The 15,832-nt window shown below is 37.7% G+C and overlaps 1 protein-coding gene across 3 annotated transcripts in view; it reads left to right on the forward strand.

Moving 5' to 3' along the window:
* The window catches only part of DPP8 (dipeptidyl peptidase 8), a 53,299-nt gene that overhangs the window by 15,441 nt on the left and 22,026 nt on the right, over nt 1-15,832 (forward strand). For all 3 annotated transcript variants that reach the window (XM_080930729.1, XM_080930731.1, XM_080930730.1), the window contains exons 7-12: nt 5,563-5,673; nt 7,229-7,357; nt 8,147-8,208; nt 10,666-10,766; nt 11,092-11,269; nt 12,058-12,217. In XM_080930729.1, coding sequence (XP_080786855.1) covers nt 5,563-5,673; nt 7,229-7,357; nt 8,147-8,208; nt 10,666-10,766; nt 11,092-11,269; nt 12,058-12,217 — 741 coding nt within the window. The remainder of the gene's footprint in view (nt 1-5,562; nt 5,674-7,228; nt 7,358-8,146; nt 8,209-10,665; nt 10,767-11,091; nt 11,270-12,057; nt 12,218-15,832) is intronic.

Genomic DNA, 15,832 nt, shown 5'->3' on the forward strand with positions numbered 1-15,832 from the left:
CTTGCATGATTGTTTTCTTGCTTTTCCTAGGGTGTAGTTTCCCTCCTTGTGTTGGATTTTTCCACCTAATATCCTTTGTAGGGCTGAATTTGTGGACAGATATTATGTAAATTTGGTTTTGTCCTGGAATATCTTGGTTACTCCATCTATGGTAATTGAGAGTTTTTCTGGATATAGTAACATGGCTGGCATTCGTGTTCTCTTAGGGTCTGTATGATGTCTGTCCAGGATCTTCTAGCTTTCATAGTCTCTGTTGAGTCTCTGGTGTAATTCTGATTGGTCTGCCTTTATATGTTACTTGTCCTGTTTTCCTTACTGCTTTTAGGATTCTTTCTTTGTTTTGAACATTCAGTGTTTTGACTATTATGTGTTGGGAGGAGTTTATTTTCTGGTCCAATCTATTTGGAGTTCTGTAGGCTTCTTGTATGTTCATGGTCATCTCGTTTTTAAGGGTAGGAAAGTTTTCTTCTATGATTTTGTTGAAGATATTTACTGTGCCTTTATTTGGAAGTCTTCACCTTCTTCTATACCTATTATCGATAGGTTTGGTCTTCTCATTGTGTCTGGGATATCCTGGATGTTTTGGGTTAGGTCTTTTTGATTGTTGCATTTTCTCTCACTGTTGTTTCAATGTTTTCTATGTTGTCTTCTACCCCTGAGATCCTCTCTTCCATCTCTTGTCATCTGTTGGTGATGCTTGTGTCTATGACTCCAGATTTCTTTCTTAGGTTTTCTATCTCTAGAGTTGTGTCTTTTTGTGATTTCCTTATTTGTTTCTATTTTTGTTTTCAATTCCTTCACCTGTTTGGTTATGTTTTCCTGTAGTTCTTTGAGTGATTTTTCTGTTTCCTCTTTAAGGGCTTCTACTTGTTTAAGTTTGTTCCTCTGTAATTGTTTAAGGAAGTTATTTATGCACTTCTCAAAGACCTCTATCATCATCATGAAGTATGATTTTAAGTCTAAATCTTGTTTTTCTGGTGAGTTGCTGTAGTGAGAGAACTGGGTTCTAATGTTGCTAGGTTGTCTTGGTTTCCATTGCTTAGGTTCTTGTGTTTTCCTTTTGCCATTTTGTTATCTGTGATTATAGGTGATTTTGTTGTCTTTGACTGGAGCTTGTCTGTCCTGTGAGTATGAGGGCCCATGGGCTCAGGAGGGAGATTGCTCCTGGGTATTCAGCTCTTTGAGGGCAGGCAGTGAGTTCCGATGGCAGTGACTTGGTTCTGTCTCTGGGCTCCAGTGGAAGAGCACTTGTAAGTCAGTTTTGGGTGCTCAGGCATCTGGTAGTCACCAGGTGCTCTCTCTAGGCCAGAAAACTTGATTAGGATTTTAAAGGAACCAACCTTTAGTGACTCTTAACCATACAGATTTAACTGTGGCGATGCTGGTCATCAAGCAGCTAAACAAACTACTAACAGCAAAATAGAGTAAGTCAAATGTGGAGTACTATAGAGTACCAAGAAAAGTGGTGATTGGGAAAAACTTCTCAGAGAAGATGAACTGAGCTGATTTTAAGCGATATCTGTATGTTAGCAAAGTAGTCCAGAAAGGAGAACTGTGTGAGAAAGGTCTTAATCTAAAAGGTGCAGTTGCCTTTTTGAGGCTCTGAAACACTCTTGTCTAGTCCTGGCGGGGTCAATGGAGGAGTCTTTAGCAGTTGAGCCAGGTGGTTATGGTTGTACTGGATAAATAGTTTTGGAAACTACTGACCACAACACCAAGGCTTGACAGCTGCCATCACTGGAGTCATGTGATGCAATGTTGGAGGACAGCATAGAGAGAAAGAGTGGAATAGGGAAAAGTGTTGGAAAAGTACACATTTTGGTGTTTCTTGAGTTTTCTTTAGTACCTGGACGTGAGAAGAATGTTCAATAGCAGCAGAAATGTTAGGTGAGCTAGTTAACAAATCTTTTGAAAATTGAAACCATTTTTTATGCTCTTAGCAAACACCGAACAGTATATACCCAGTATACACCACTTACTGTATTTGTGATGGTGTCTACATAGCTCTTACAAAACTGTAAGAAGTTAAGGCATGTTAAAGTCTCTCTCTCTCTCTCTCTCTCTCTCTCTCTCTCTCTCAATCTCTTTCAGACAGGCTCTCTCCTTCTCTTTGTAGCCCTGGTTGTCCTAGAACTCACTATGTAGAACAGAGTAGATCTATCTGCCTGCCTCTGCATCCCAAGTGCACTGATAGTGTGCACCACTATGCCTGAATTTCTTTCTTTTTAAGATGGTTTTCTACAGAGAATTTTGTGAAGATTAGCAGAATTTAAAGTAGAAAATCATTGAATTCTAGAGAATGTTACAGTTTTTATTCTCTCTTTTACTATACATATAGGTATGTGGTATAGTCACTATTTTTAGTATTAGTGTGGTGGGTCAGAGCACAGGCAGAGAATATAAAATAATACAGAACCAGGCTATCTGAGTTTAAGTATTAAGGATCTAACTGTTCATTAATTCTGACCTCATCACATTAGTTAACTTACCCCCTGGTTTCTACATTTGTAAAAATATGAGCCAACTGAGTGGATTATCAGGGGGCCTTATGAGTTAGCTTTTGTGCAATGTTTAGACTGGCACTGAAGCCTAGGAAGGCTGGGAATGTCTATAGAGAAAGGGGTGGAGGAAGGGGGCATGCTCAGCCTTTGTGTTAATCAGTAGGTTGTGATGAAAGCTGGCCTTAGAAAGTGAGTGTGATCAGTCAGGGTGAGTGTGAGCGTGCTTCCTGTTCAATATGATGGAGAAATTTATAAGTACTGGTTCCTGCCCCCCAGTTACCATGTACTGAGAAGACAAGGTGATACCAGTTACCCAGGGAGTGAGTAACTTGTAATAATGGCAGAGATACAAGCCAGCATTCCTGTCCTCACATCCAAAGGAGAGCAAAATGAGCAATGAAGTTGGAGGCAGAGTTTATAGTAGTGCAGGACCCAAGAAACCCAGCACTGCTCTTGGCTCTTTTCCTAATTCCACATTTCAGAATGCTCTGAACATGCTGTTGTCGTTAGCTTGTGCTAAAACTTGTTTGGTAGTAAACCCTGACCTGGACTAGCTTGAGAGTATTTATAAAGTTCCTCCTGTTCAGTGTGACTTTTCTTCAGCTTGCTGCTGGATATTAGATTACAGTCTATCTGATTGTGCTGCTGGTTATGTTACGTAAGAAATCATAGATGTGTACTGTATGAAGAGGCTATGAGTTCCAAATACTTGACTCAACTTTTGGATAAGAGAGTATTGGTTCTTATTGTACATTCATTTCACACAATGTAGAATACTGATAATCAAAAATGATAAATTAAAGCTGGGTATACTGACACATGACTTTAATCCCAGCATTTTGGGAGGCAGAGGCAGGGAGATCTTTGAGTTCAAGGCCAGCCTGGTCTAAAACATGAGTTTGAGAACAACCAGGGCTACCAGGAGAAAAACAAATAAACAAACAAACAACAATAACAACAACAAAAACCTAAACAAACTCAAATCTTACCTGTTTGCTGGGTATAGTGGTATGTGCCTGTAGTCCAACCACCCAGGAGGCTGAAGCAAGAGGATTACTTGGAATTTAAGACTAGCCTGGGCAGCACAGTAAGAGCCTTTCTTTAAAAAAGGAAAAAGAAAACCTTAATGACGTATCACTGCACACCAAAGCTAACCAAAGTAAGAGGACTGAGAATACCAGCTGTTGGAACTGTCATACACTGTTAGTAAATGTATAAAATAATAAAAATATGTCCTCAGAGAGTTAGACATTCACTGACCAGCCACTCTGCTCCCAGATATTTGCTCAAAATAAATGAGAGTACACGCCCATGGAAATTATTGTGCAAGAATGAATGCTCACATCATCTTTTATTTTTCCTCATTTTTTTATTAGATACTCTGTATTTACATTTGAGATGTTATCCTCTTCCCCCACCCTACTCCCATCCCCCCTCCCCCTCCATTTGCCTTTACAAAGGTCTACTCTCTCCTAATCACCCTCTCCACCCCATTGCCTTGGCATTCCCCTACATTGGGAAAACATGCCTTCCCTGGACCAAAGGCCTCTTCTCACATTGATGCCAGACACTGCTATCTTCAGCTACATATGTAACTGGATCAATAGGTCTCTCAGTGTGTGCTCAAAGGTTGGTGTTTTAGTCTATGGGAGTTTTGGAGGGTTTGGTTGGTTGATAATGTTGTTCTTTCCATGAAGTTGCAACCTCTTTCAACTCCTTCAGTCATTTCTTTACCACCTTCATTGGGGTCCCCATGTTTAGTTCGATGGTTAGCTGCTAGCATGCCCAGCTGTATCTGTATGACTCTGGCAGAGCCCCTGAGGAGGCAATCCCTATCTGGTTCCTGCCAGTAAGTACTTCTTGGCATCAGCTATAGTGCTTGGGTTTGGTGGCTGCATATGGGGTGGATCCCCAGGTGAGGCAGCTTCTGAATGATCTTTTCTTCAATTCTTGTTCCTCTATTTGACCTTGTATTTCCTCCCATGAGTGTTTTTGTTCCTCTTCTAAGAAAGACTGAGGTATCCCCATTTTGGCCTTCCTTCTTTTTGAGCTTCATAATGTCTGTGAATCGTTTCTTGGGTATTCAGAGCTTTCTGATCTGTTTATCAGGCTCATATCATCTTTATTCACCTAAAGCAGCCCACATGTATGCAGAAGAATGGATGAAAAAGATCTACAGCATCACCCAACATGATGGTCTCCACTGTTAATAATCCCAGTACTTAGGAGGCAGAGACAGGCCAGTCTCTGAGATGAGCCTATTACATAGCAAGACCCTGTTTGTCTTAATTACTGTTCTATAGCTGTGATTAAATACCATGACCAAGTCAATTTATAAAAGGAAGCATTTAATTTGGAGTTTGCTTACAGTTTCAGAGGATTAGTCAGTGATCACCATAGCAGAGAGAGTGGGGGCAAGGAGACAGACATGAAGCAATAATAACTGAGAGCTCACATCTGACCCACAAGCATGAGGCAGAGAGAGACTGGGCCTAATGTGCACTTTTGAAATCTCAAAGGTCACCCCCAGTGACACACCTCCTTCAATAAGACCATGCTTCCTCATTCCAAACAGTTTCACTAACTAGGGACCAAGCATTCTAACATGGGGGGACTATAGCAGAGACCATTCTCATTCAAACCATTCCACTGTCTTTAAATAAAAAAATTCAGTGTTCATGCACTATTACTTTACAAGCAGGAACTAAGAACTGACAAATATAAAAACATTCATGATTTTCAATAAAAAGCACATAACACATTTTGCCAGAATACAAAACTTTACGTAATAATGCTTTTGTGATTTGTTTAGGTATTTATCCGTGCTAAGAGTACTAGAGTCAAGCACATGTTGAGCTCTGCCAGTGACATGCCACAGTGGAGTGAGACAGGTCATATGTTAGGTAAATGGTGAAGCCTAAATTTGAATTCATTGTTTAACTCCACAGTTTACCACTACAATCAGCTACCTATTTAAAAATGAAGGAAGCATTTTTCTTTGTCCCATTGCAAAAAAAAAAAAAAGAGTTCAGGGAAAATTTTGCCTTTTATGTTTGTCTAGAACTAGCCAACATGGAAGAGGATCCCAGATCAGCTGGAGTTGCCACCTTTGTTCTTCAAGAAGAATTTGACAGATATTCTGGCTATTGGTGGTGTCCACAAGCTGAAAGAAGTAAGCAATTTCAAAGTAGTATGTTACAGGTCACTTTAAGTATTAACAGGTTTGACTGGAGATTGGCCAAGTATACAAAGCTTAAAGCTGGAATAGTAGTAGCTATTTAGAAATAAGCTATATCCTCCACATGAATTCTAGTAGAGATAATTCTGCCTCAGTACCTCAGTACCTCAGGTGCTCCTTGCTGGCTTTTCACCAAAACAAAACAAAACTGGTCTGTGTAAGGTCAAGCAGAATTATAGCAAGATCTACAAAATGACATCCTGTTATATGACTGAGTAGCTCCTGCATGAACAGATAAATGTGTGTGAATGACTGACTGAGAGGCTTAAAACGGTGGCCCACACAACCTAATACAACCCAGTGAGAATTCACTTATGATCATGTGTGTCCTAATGCAATGTACACATATCTTTTACAGACAAAATGAGAAACACAATTTATGAAGCAATATTTCTTAGGTATTATATGCTTTAATGCTTTTCTTCTCTGCTTCATTTTTTATTTTTTAAGATTTATTAACTCTTAACTTTGTGTGTGTGTGTGAGTGTGAGTGTTTTCCTGCATGTATGTATATATGTGCTTGGGACCTGCAAAGGCCAGAAGAAGGGATCAGATCCTAGGAACTGGAGTCACAGGTGGTTGTAAGCTATTACCAGGGTGCTGGAGACCCAGCTGGGTGCTCTGGAAGAGCAGCTGTGTTCTGCTAGGAACCAGTAATAAATCTTATGACATCACTGTTGGTTTATAGCTAGCAGTTTGAATACTTCTTCAGAGGACAATAAAAAAACATATTTTAGTTCATGTTTTAGATTTGTACTTTTATTTTAAAATTTAGATATTTGCCCATAATTATACAGAACAATATTTTGACACAAACCATTTTATATAACTAAACTTTTACCATCTTATAGACTATGTTTTATTAAATAATTCAAAATATAAGGTATATCATGTCAAAATCCTTCAAGATGTTTTTCCTGTGTATATGTATATAGGTGTATATATATTTAAACACACTACACATTTACATCTTTTTTTCCTCCCAAGAGGATAAACTTTAAATCCTAGTAAAAGGGACTAGGAAGTCACTAGAAGATGCAAAAGAATTCAGTTGTGTTGAATGATTTATGTCAACAGTCTTGTTCTGTATAATTGCGGCAAAACATTTACATTTTAAAATAAAATGCCCAAATCTCAGATACTGACTTTTAAATAATTTTTTTCATGTTTCATTAAAAAAGTATTCAAACTTTTAGCTGTAACCCAGTGATAAGGCTTATGTACACACAGATACACATTCTTCACTGTGAATAAATAAATATAGTTAGAAATTTTGTTTTGAAGGCAGAACAGCCTGGAAGTGCAGACCATGGTATAATATCAGCCTAGCATATTCAAGGACCCAAATTTAATTCCTATCACCACTGATTCATAATGGCAGTCTAATGCATAAATTATTTACCTTAGTGAAGTACTCATTAGAAGGAATCATGAGCAGAGTATTCTATAATAAGTATTCTAAGTTTCTAATACCTAAATTCCTTTTAAGCTCCTAGTGGTGGTAAAATTCTTAGAATTCTCTATGAAGAAAATGATGAATCTGAGGTGGAGATTATTCATGTTACATCCCCCATGTTGGAAACAAGGAGGGCAGATTCCTTCCGTTATCCCAAAACAGGTATGGTATTCCAGTGCTTTTAATTTTAATTTTTATTTTTTAAAATATATTTAGTTACTTTATTTATACAGATTATAGATGGTTGTGAGCCACCATGTGGTTGCTGAGAATTGAACTCAGGACCTCTAGAAGAGCAGACAGTGCTCTTAACCACTGAGCCATTTCTCTAGCCCCCAGTGCTTTTCTTTATTCATTTCCTCCTCTGGGTTTGCTGGTTCATGCTTATAGCCAAATGCTTGGGAAGCCAGTGTCAGCATGGAAGTTGTCAAGAGTTCCAGGCCAGTCTGGGCTACAAGATGAGCCCTTGTCTCAAAACCAATCCCAAAAATGTGCAGTCATTGAAGTGTGTAGTCAGCTTGGTCATCAACAGCTTTTGTAAGGTTGTTTGTTCATCAAGTATAGCTTTGGAATCTTTAATTGCTTTCAAAGGTGGGTTTGTTCATAAAAATGGTAACCCAGGCTTAGGGAAATCAGCTAGAGATATCCCTCCTTGACAAAGACTTAGTTGATTTTTTTTCTTTGTAAGTAGTTGGGCTTTTGTCCATTTTGCTGTTTACAGAAAAATGGTAGGCAATTTCCCTTAGTATTCATACTGACTCTTTATAGTTTTTCATCCTTTTTTTTTTTTTATTTGCTACCCATGTGAATTTGAGGTAGGTTCTAAGATGTTTGCACACTAGAGTCCCAGCTGTATACAGTATTACGAACTTACTAAAGTCTGAAGGGCAGGGACATGAAGAAGCCAGTTGGAATGACTGTGGACATTATCATCTATGTTTCTTTCTAAAGGCACAGCAAACCCAAAGGTCACTTTCAAGATGTCCGAGATAGTTGTTGATGCTGAAGGAGGGGTAAGTGTAAGGCACTGGTGCTCTATGCTTTGGCTGACTGTGTTGCACTTTTCTGTTTGTCTGCTTGTCAAACTTGCTGAGACATTTGTGACTCATGATTTATAGTTGACCTAGTTTTCTCCCCTAGGAGAAATACTCCCTAGTAGGCCTGGGAAGAGGGACATAAAGGGACTTGTGTTAATGCCAGAACCCATTGTAGTATGTGCTTGTAATCCCAGCACTGAGGCTGTGGAGACAGACAGATCCCTGGGGCTCTCTGGACAGCCAGCTTAGCCTGCATATAGAACTCCAGGTCAATGAGAAACGCTGTCTCCAAAAACAAAAACACAAAAACAAATTTGAGGTGTAAACAAACAGTTTTGTTCTTTGCCTCTGTTAATTATTCAGTCATTGAAAAAATGGCTTACCTTCTGTGTTGGGTATAAATCAGATCTGTGTTGGATTGAGCAACCCTTTTTTCTTGTCCTGCTGTTTTCCATTTGGACATGCTCACAAGATTAGTTAAAATGCAGACTATCGGAGCAGGAGAGGTGGCTCAGGGGTAAGAGCATAGACTGTTCTTGTAGAAGACCCAAGTTCCATTCTCAGCACCCATGTCAGAAGGGTTGCTGCTATCTATTACTCCATCTCCAAAGGACCTAATGTCCTGTTTTGATTTCCACTAATGCCTACACTCACTCATATGCACATGCCCACTGTAGACACACGTGTACACATACCTAAAAATAAAGCTTAAAATATTTTTAATTATTTGGCTGGGTTTTGTTGTTGTTTGTTTTGGGGTTGCTTGTTTGTTTTGAGACAGGATCTTTCTATAGAGACTTGGCTGTCCTGGAATTCTCTATGTAGAATAGGCTAGCCTCCCACAAAGATTAGCCTGCCTCTGTATCCTGAGTGGACTGCTGGTATTAAAGATGTGCACCACTATGCTAGCTTTAGATTCTTTTTAAAACATAGTTTTACCAGGATATTGTTTATGTACAATACAGTTCATTCATTAAAGTTTAAAATTCAGTGGCTTTTTGCAAAATCAGGCAGCCATGATCTGTCTTAGAGCATTATCATTACTTCAAAGAGAAGCACCTCACTCCTTAGCTATAATTCCCCAGTTCTAGGCAACCACTATAGATTTGCCTGTTTTGAGCATTCATATGAACAAAATTATACAGTATATTGTCTTGTTTTTTTTTTTGTTTAGTATTTTCAAAGTTCATCTATTTGCATCACACATTGGTGTGTGTGAGAGAGAGATCTAACTCAGGGCTTCAATCATGTGACTATTCTACTGAGCTATGTCTCTAGCCCATGTACTTCATTTCTATTTCTTTTTCTTTTTGTGTACTGGGGGCAGGGAAGTGGTAAATGCAAATGCATGGAAACCAACAGTCAATGTCAAGTGTTTTTCTTGATCAGTTTCCATTTCATTTGTTTATTTTTTAAATTTTTATGTATTTTGCTTGCTTGCCTGTGTATTGTATGCCTGCTTGATGAGTATTTGGGTTGTTCTTTTTTTTTTTTTTTTTTTTTTTTTTTGCTCTTAAAGGGAAAGCTGTCATGAAGTCAGACAGCAGCATGTACTTATACTGCAGGAGGCTGAGGCAGGAGTCTCGTAAGTTCGAGGCCAGCTTGGGCTATGTAGTGGGACTATGTCTCTTGAGAGAAAGTGAAAAGGAAGGGTTGGAGAGAGAGACTGCTATGAGTATGTATGTACAAGGGTGTGGAAGTACTTTTGAAAGTTTTTTTTTTTTTTTTTTGTTTTTCTGGGGTATACTTGGTATGATGGTTGGGTCATATGATAAATCTCTATTCTTTTGTGGAGCTACAGCTGTTTTGAAAATTATATTTCCACCAATAGTAAATGAGGGTTTTAGTCTCTCCACATCATCCTAATAGTTGTCACTAACAGTGTTGTTTGTCACAGCTATCCATTTAGAAGCCATAGCTCATGGGGCTACATTTCCCTATGGCTAATGTTTCCAGTGTTTATTGGCCACTTAAGTGGCTTCTTTGAAGAGTTAGATATTTAGATCCTTTGACCATCTTTTTAAATTATTTTTTTAATTGTGTTTGCTAAACTTTTAAAGGAAAAAAGTTTGCCTATAGAGTTCATTTCATTAATGTATTACACAAATATATTTAGGCTAAGATATAGGGACTTAAGGACAATCACTTCTATATTCTAGACCTAAAGTGAGCAAAACTTGAGCCTATCATCTATTGTCAAGGGCTTTGTTAGGAGAAACCCTAAGGAAGACTTTGAGATCATGTCAGTGTCTGTCCTAGAGTTTTGCTGGGTGTAGAAACTATCTCAGGAATCCCCCGACTGCCTGCTGGCTTTACTTTACTCTTCACTTAAACCTTTTAAGTTCTGTGACTGAAAAGATGATGACTTAAGTAGACTAGACTAGTGAGTATGCAATTTTCTGTCTTCTATAACTATATTCCCTTTTCTTCTAGATTATAGATGTCATAGATAAAGAACTGGTTCAACCTTTCGAGATTCTGTTTGAAGGAGTTGAATATATTGCCAGAGCTGGATGGACTCCAGAGGGAAAATAGTGCGTATGTTAAATTGTCACTTCATTACAACTAATTTAGGATCAAGAATTTTGAATGTCAGTACTGTAGGTTTTACCTTCCCATGTAACTTGGCACTACATTATTTCCGCTCAGGCCTTTTCCCTGAACTTAGTGAATGTGCAGATTTGTAAGCATAAATATATGCCATTGTGATTATAGGAATACTGTTTTTTAAAGATCTGTCTTTAAAAAATAATAATAATAAATAAAATTGATAGGTACCAAGGGAGAGAACAGAGGTTATTCATTTCTGAGAGCTTGCTCTCAATACATTCTTGATTTTCTCCTTGTTCCTTTGAATAGTGCCTGGTCCATCTTACTAGACCGTTCCCAGACTCACCTGCAGATAGTTCTTATCTCCCCTGAGTTATTCATCCCGGTAGAAGATGATGCCATGGACAGACAAAGACTCATAGAGTCTGTTCCTGACTCTGTGACACCACTGATCATCTATGAAGAAACAACAGACATCTGGATAAATGTATGCATTTCTGTTTCTTGAACTTGGTTGTATATTTTCTCAGGATATTCAAGCAAATGGACTTCTATAACAAGCTAGCAAAATGTATTCTTAAGCTCAAAAGAACCATGAACATTGGAGTTGGGATGATGGCTCTAGAATGGAGTAGTTTGTAGTAGAAAGACACTATTGAAGTGGCAGCTCAGGAGTAACTGCAGATGTGGCCCTGCACATACCGGGAAGTGAGTCACAGTCTCAGCTCTGGCTTCTGTGCTTCTGAGAAGACCTTCAAGAGCTATGTCTAGAAACTACCTTTTAAGTTAACAAACTATGCCAAATATAGTAGTTTTAAATTGGGTTTTACATTTTTAACATAAAAATTAGATATAAAATTTAAAAAATTTCTTTGTTTCTCTAGTTGAGAGTAGACTTCCTGTGATTCATTCAAAACAGATGAACATGTTTTCCTTCACCTATTAGAATATTTCTCTTTAGAAAACAAAAGTAAAGCATGCTGTTCTTTTTTCTGAGGCAGTAAGACTCATTCTGCTGCATAAGCTTCATGTGCCTCAGAGATTACAGAGATGGAAAGGAGCAGCCTTGCTCATGTTGTTCTTTTTTCTTTCTTCTTTTTGGAGACATTTACTTCTCAGTGTGAAATCTTTGTCTAAAGTAAAATAAGTATAAAAGGCCAGACAAAAACCTAGTGTGGTTAAGTGCAGCATATCCTCACAATAACCACTGATGGTCAGTTATCTGTGCAGTGTGTTTACAAATGCATATAGTAAAGTAAGCTGTTCATTTTGCAGATCCACGATATCTTTCATGTTTTTCCTCAAACTCATGAAGATGAAATTGAGTTTATTTTTGCCTCTGAATGCAAAACAGGTTTTCGTCATCTGTATAAAATCACATCCATTTTAAAGGAGAGCAAATATAAACGGTCCAGTGGTGGACTACCTGCCCCAAGTAAGAAGCCTTCCTTATTTATGTATTTAATGTCTTTATATTTTATTTGTTTTGCATATATGCATTATAGAGCAAGGGTGTGCAGATCAGAAGACAGCTTGTAGGAGTCAGTTCTGTCCTACTGTGTGAGTTTCAAAGATCAAACTCAGGGCATCAGACTTCATGTCTTTACCCACTGAGACCTCTCACCAGCCATAATGTCTTTTTATATTCTAAGCATCAGGACTTGTTTCAGTAAACTTACATATATTAACTGAAATACAAGTCTGTGCATGCAGAAAACAGAGCAAATTCTCAATGAATACATAATAAGTTATTAATAGTGGGTAATCTCTGAGTGGTTAGAATACCTATTTTCATGACACTTTTGCCTTGGTTACAATTTTTAATTTGTTTAAAATGAGCCCACATGTGCTTGTTTGGCAGCACATATATTAAAATTGAAAGAAAAAAGGAGCTCTGTGTTATTTTTATATTTAAATAACTTTAAAAACAGACACAGTCTCACTACATAGGTCTGGCTGACCTAGAACACGTTATGCAAACCAGTCTGGCCTCAAACTCACAGATATGCCTGTCTCTGTCACCCAGGTGAAAGCATGGAATTGAAAGCTTATGCCACTACACTAGGCTTTTAAAAGTTTTACAAAATAAAATTAATATAGAGATACTAGAGACAGGGCTCAGAAGTTAAGAGCACTTACTATTCTTATATTTTGGTTGTGAGCCTAGCCTTTAACAGCTGAGCCATCTCTCCAGCCCAGAGCATTTGGCTATTCTTGCAGAGAGCCCAGATTCTGTTCCCAGCTCCCACATGGCAGCTCACAACCACCCATAATTCCAGTTCCAGGGGATCCAATGGTGCCTTCTGTCTTCCATGGACAGTGACCAGGCATATATATATATATATATATATATATATATATATATATATATATATATATATATATATATATATATATGGTACACATACATATTTGCAGTCGATCATACATACACATACAATAACAATAAATAAATCTTTTTAAAACTATACATTTTTAAAAATCTTGTGGGCTGGAGAGATGGCTCAGTGGTTAAGAGCACTGACTGCTTTTCCAGAGGTCCTGAGTTCAATTCCCAGCAACCACACGGTGGCTCACAACCATCTGTAATAAGATCTGGTGCCCTCTTGTGATGTGTCTGAAGACAGTGACTGTACTTATATAAAATAAATAAACAAATCTTTTTAAAAAAATCTTGTAAAATACACATATACCTATATATATATATATATATATATATATATATATATATATATATATATAGTATATGTCATATATACATACATGTTTGTTTATCCAGAGGTTTTTGATGGTTACTTGTTTCATATGATACTGCTATGACCATGTATGTTCCTCTCTTGGCTTTCTAAGAGAATAGCTACAAGAATGTCAATACATGACTCATATATTCTATTTAATTTACATCATTAGCAAACCGATGGTAAGGGTTACACTTTTTTATATTCCTAATAACAATATGCAAGGGCTTTCATGTCTTTGTGGTTTTGTTTGTGTATGTTTGGGGGATAAGTTTAATTATTTAATTTCTACATGTATGAACATTTTGCTTGCATGTATGCCTGTATAAAATATGCATGCCTATTGCTTGTAGAAGTCAGAGGAAGGAATAGATAACCTGGAACTGGAGTTACAGATGGTTGTGAGCCACCATGTAGGTTCTGGGAACCAAACCTCTGCAAGAACAAGTGCTCTTAACTGCTGAGCTGTCTCTAGCCCCTGGGTTTGGTTTGGTTTGGTTTTTAAAGACAGAATTATATTCTGTAGTTCAGGCTTGCTTCCAGTTCTCCACAACCCTGTCTCATCCTCTCTCTCTTGTGCTGTAGACATTACAGGTATGTGCCACTACACAGGCCAAGTTTTATTTCCTTACATCCTTGACAGCACTTGTTAGTTTCTGTCTTCTTGCTTTTGTGTGTATATGTTTTATATTTCTTTTTTTGTTGTAAATTTACTTATTTTTTAAATTTTTCTTGGTTTTCTCAAAACAGGGTCTCACTGTGTAGCCCTGGCCGTCCCAGAACTCACTCTGTAGACCAGGCTGGCCTTGAACTCACTGAGATCACCAGCCTCTGCCTCCTGAATGTTGAGATTAAAAGTGGGCAATACCACACATGGCTGTAGGTTTGTTTTTGTTTTGTTTTTTAAATAGCCACTCTAGTAGATATAAAGTGGTGTTTTCCATTTGTGTTCTTTTTTTTTTTCATACACATGCACGCTGTACCAGAGATAGAGCTTTAGACTGTGTCACTGAATTACATCCTTAGATCTTTTGGGGTTTTTAGTTTGAGATAGTCACCAAGCTAGCCTGAATAGGCATCTTGTAATTTTGGCACAGGTTCCCTAATAGTGAGGATTATTAATTACTCTCCATGTGCGTATTGGTCATTTGTATATCCTGCTAAGAGAAATACCTATTCAAGTCATTTGGATTCTTAGGTTTTTCTGAATGGTTTTTTAATTACTGGCATTTGGGAAGCAGTAAGCTTGAATCTAACCAAGTAAATACTATATATGTACTTTTGTTTAAAGATGGATCAGGTCTTTTATATTCCAAAAAGAGAGTTTCTTTCCACAAGCTTCAGCTTAGCTTAGCCCTGGACTTAAGATAGCCTTACTAGTTCCTCTGTTGCTCAGGAGTAAGTGCACTCACACAGGAAGAAAGAGCAAAGAACTAAAACAGTTCTTCTGAAGCAATAATGTATCTTAAAATGTTACTACTCAGCCAATGCCAGCTTCAGAATGAGGTCCCTGTTCCCATCATCACCTCTTTGCCAATGCTTGATCATATGTATGTATGTATGTATGTATGTATGTATGTGTATATATATATTGTTTTTAATTTCTTCATATCAGGTTTTTTTTTTTTACTTTGTAAGTGTGTTCACTTGGGTTTTGTTTTTTTTCTTTCTCCTTTCTTTCTTCCTGTCATAGCTGTGATGTAAAACTCCTGTTGCTTCATAGTAATGTGTTAAATAACATTTTATTTCCCCTTCATAAAATAGCAAGCTACACTTCTGTGTCTCAGAAAAATAAGATTGATTTCTTAATTCACCATCCTTAGCTGTTGCTCTCTACAGCTGGAAAAGAGAAGTGGTTTTTATTTTTCAATCTCTCCCTTAGACCTCTGAGGAGTCCCCATCCAGACTCTCATGGGGCTTTTGACTTCAGTATGCATAAAAATACCTAATTTTGGCAAATAAAAATAATTGTATTAAAATTTTTCTTCTTTGCTTTTAAAGTGGTTTGTTGCATTTCCAGAACAAATGTCTTGTCAGCTTAGTAAACCTCCATGTTGGATCAGTATCCAAGAAGGCAGGTACTGTTTTTCTGGCTTTACCATAAGAACCTATTTTGGTTGGTTGTGGTGGCAACACTCCTTTGATTCCAGCACTGAGGAGGTAGAAGTGGGTATATCTCTGTGAGTTATGGGACAGCTCTCGGTTTGCATAGCCAATTCCAGGGCACCCAGGTTACATAGTAAAATTCTGCCTCAAAGAATCTATTTTCTGTTTTTACACTTTCTGCATGAGGGTTTTTTGCTTGTTGTTGT

This window comes from Micromys minutus (assembly GCF_963924665.1).
Source record: "Micromys minutus genome assembly, chromosome: 16".
Lineage (NCBI taxonomy): Eukaryota > Metazoa > Chordata > Mammalia > Rodentia > Muridae > Micromys > Micromys minutus.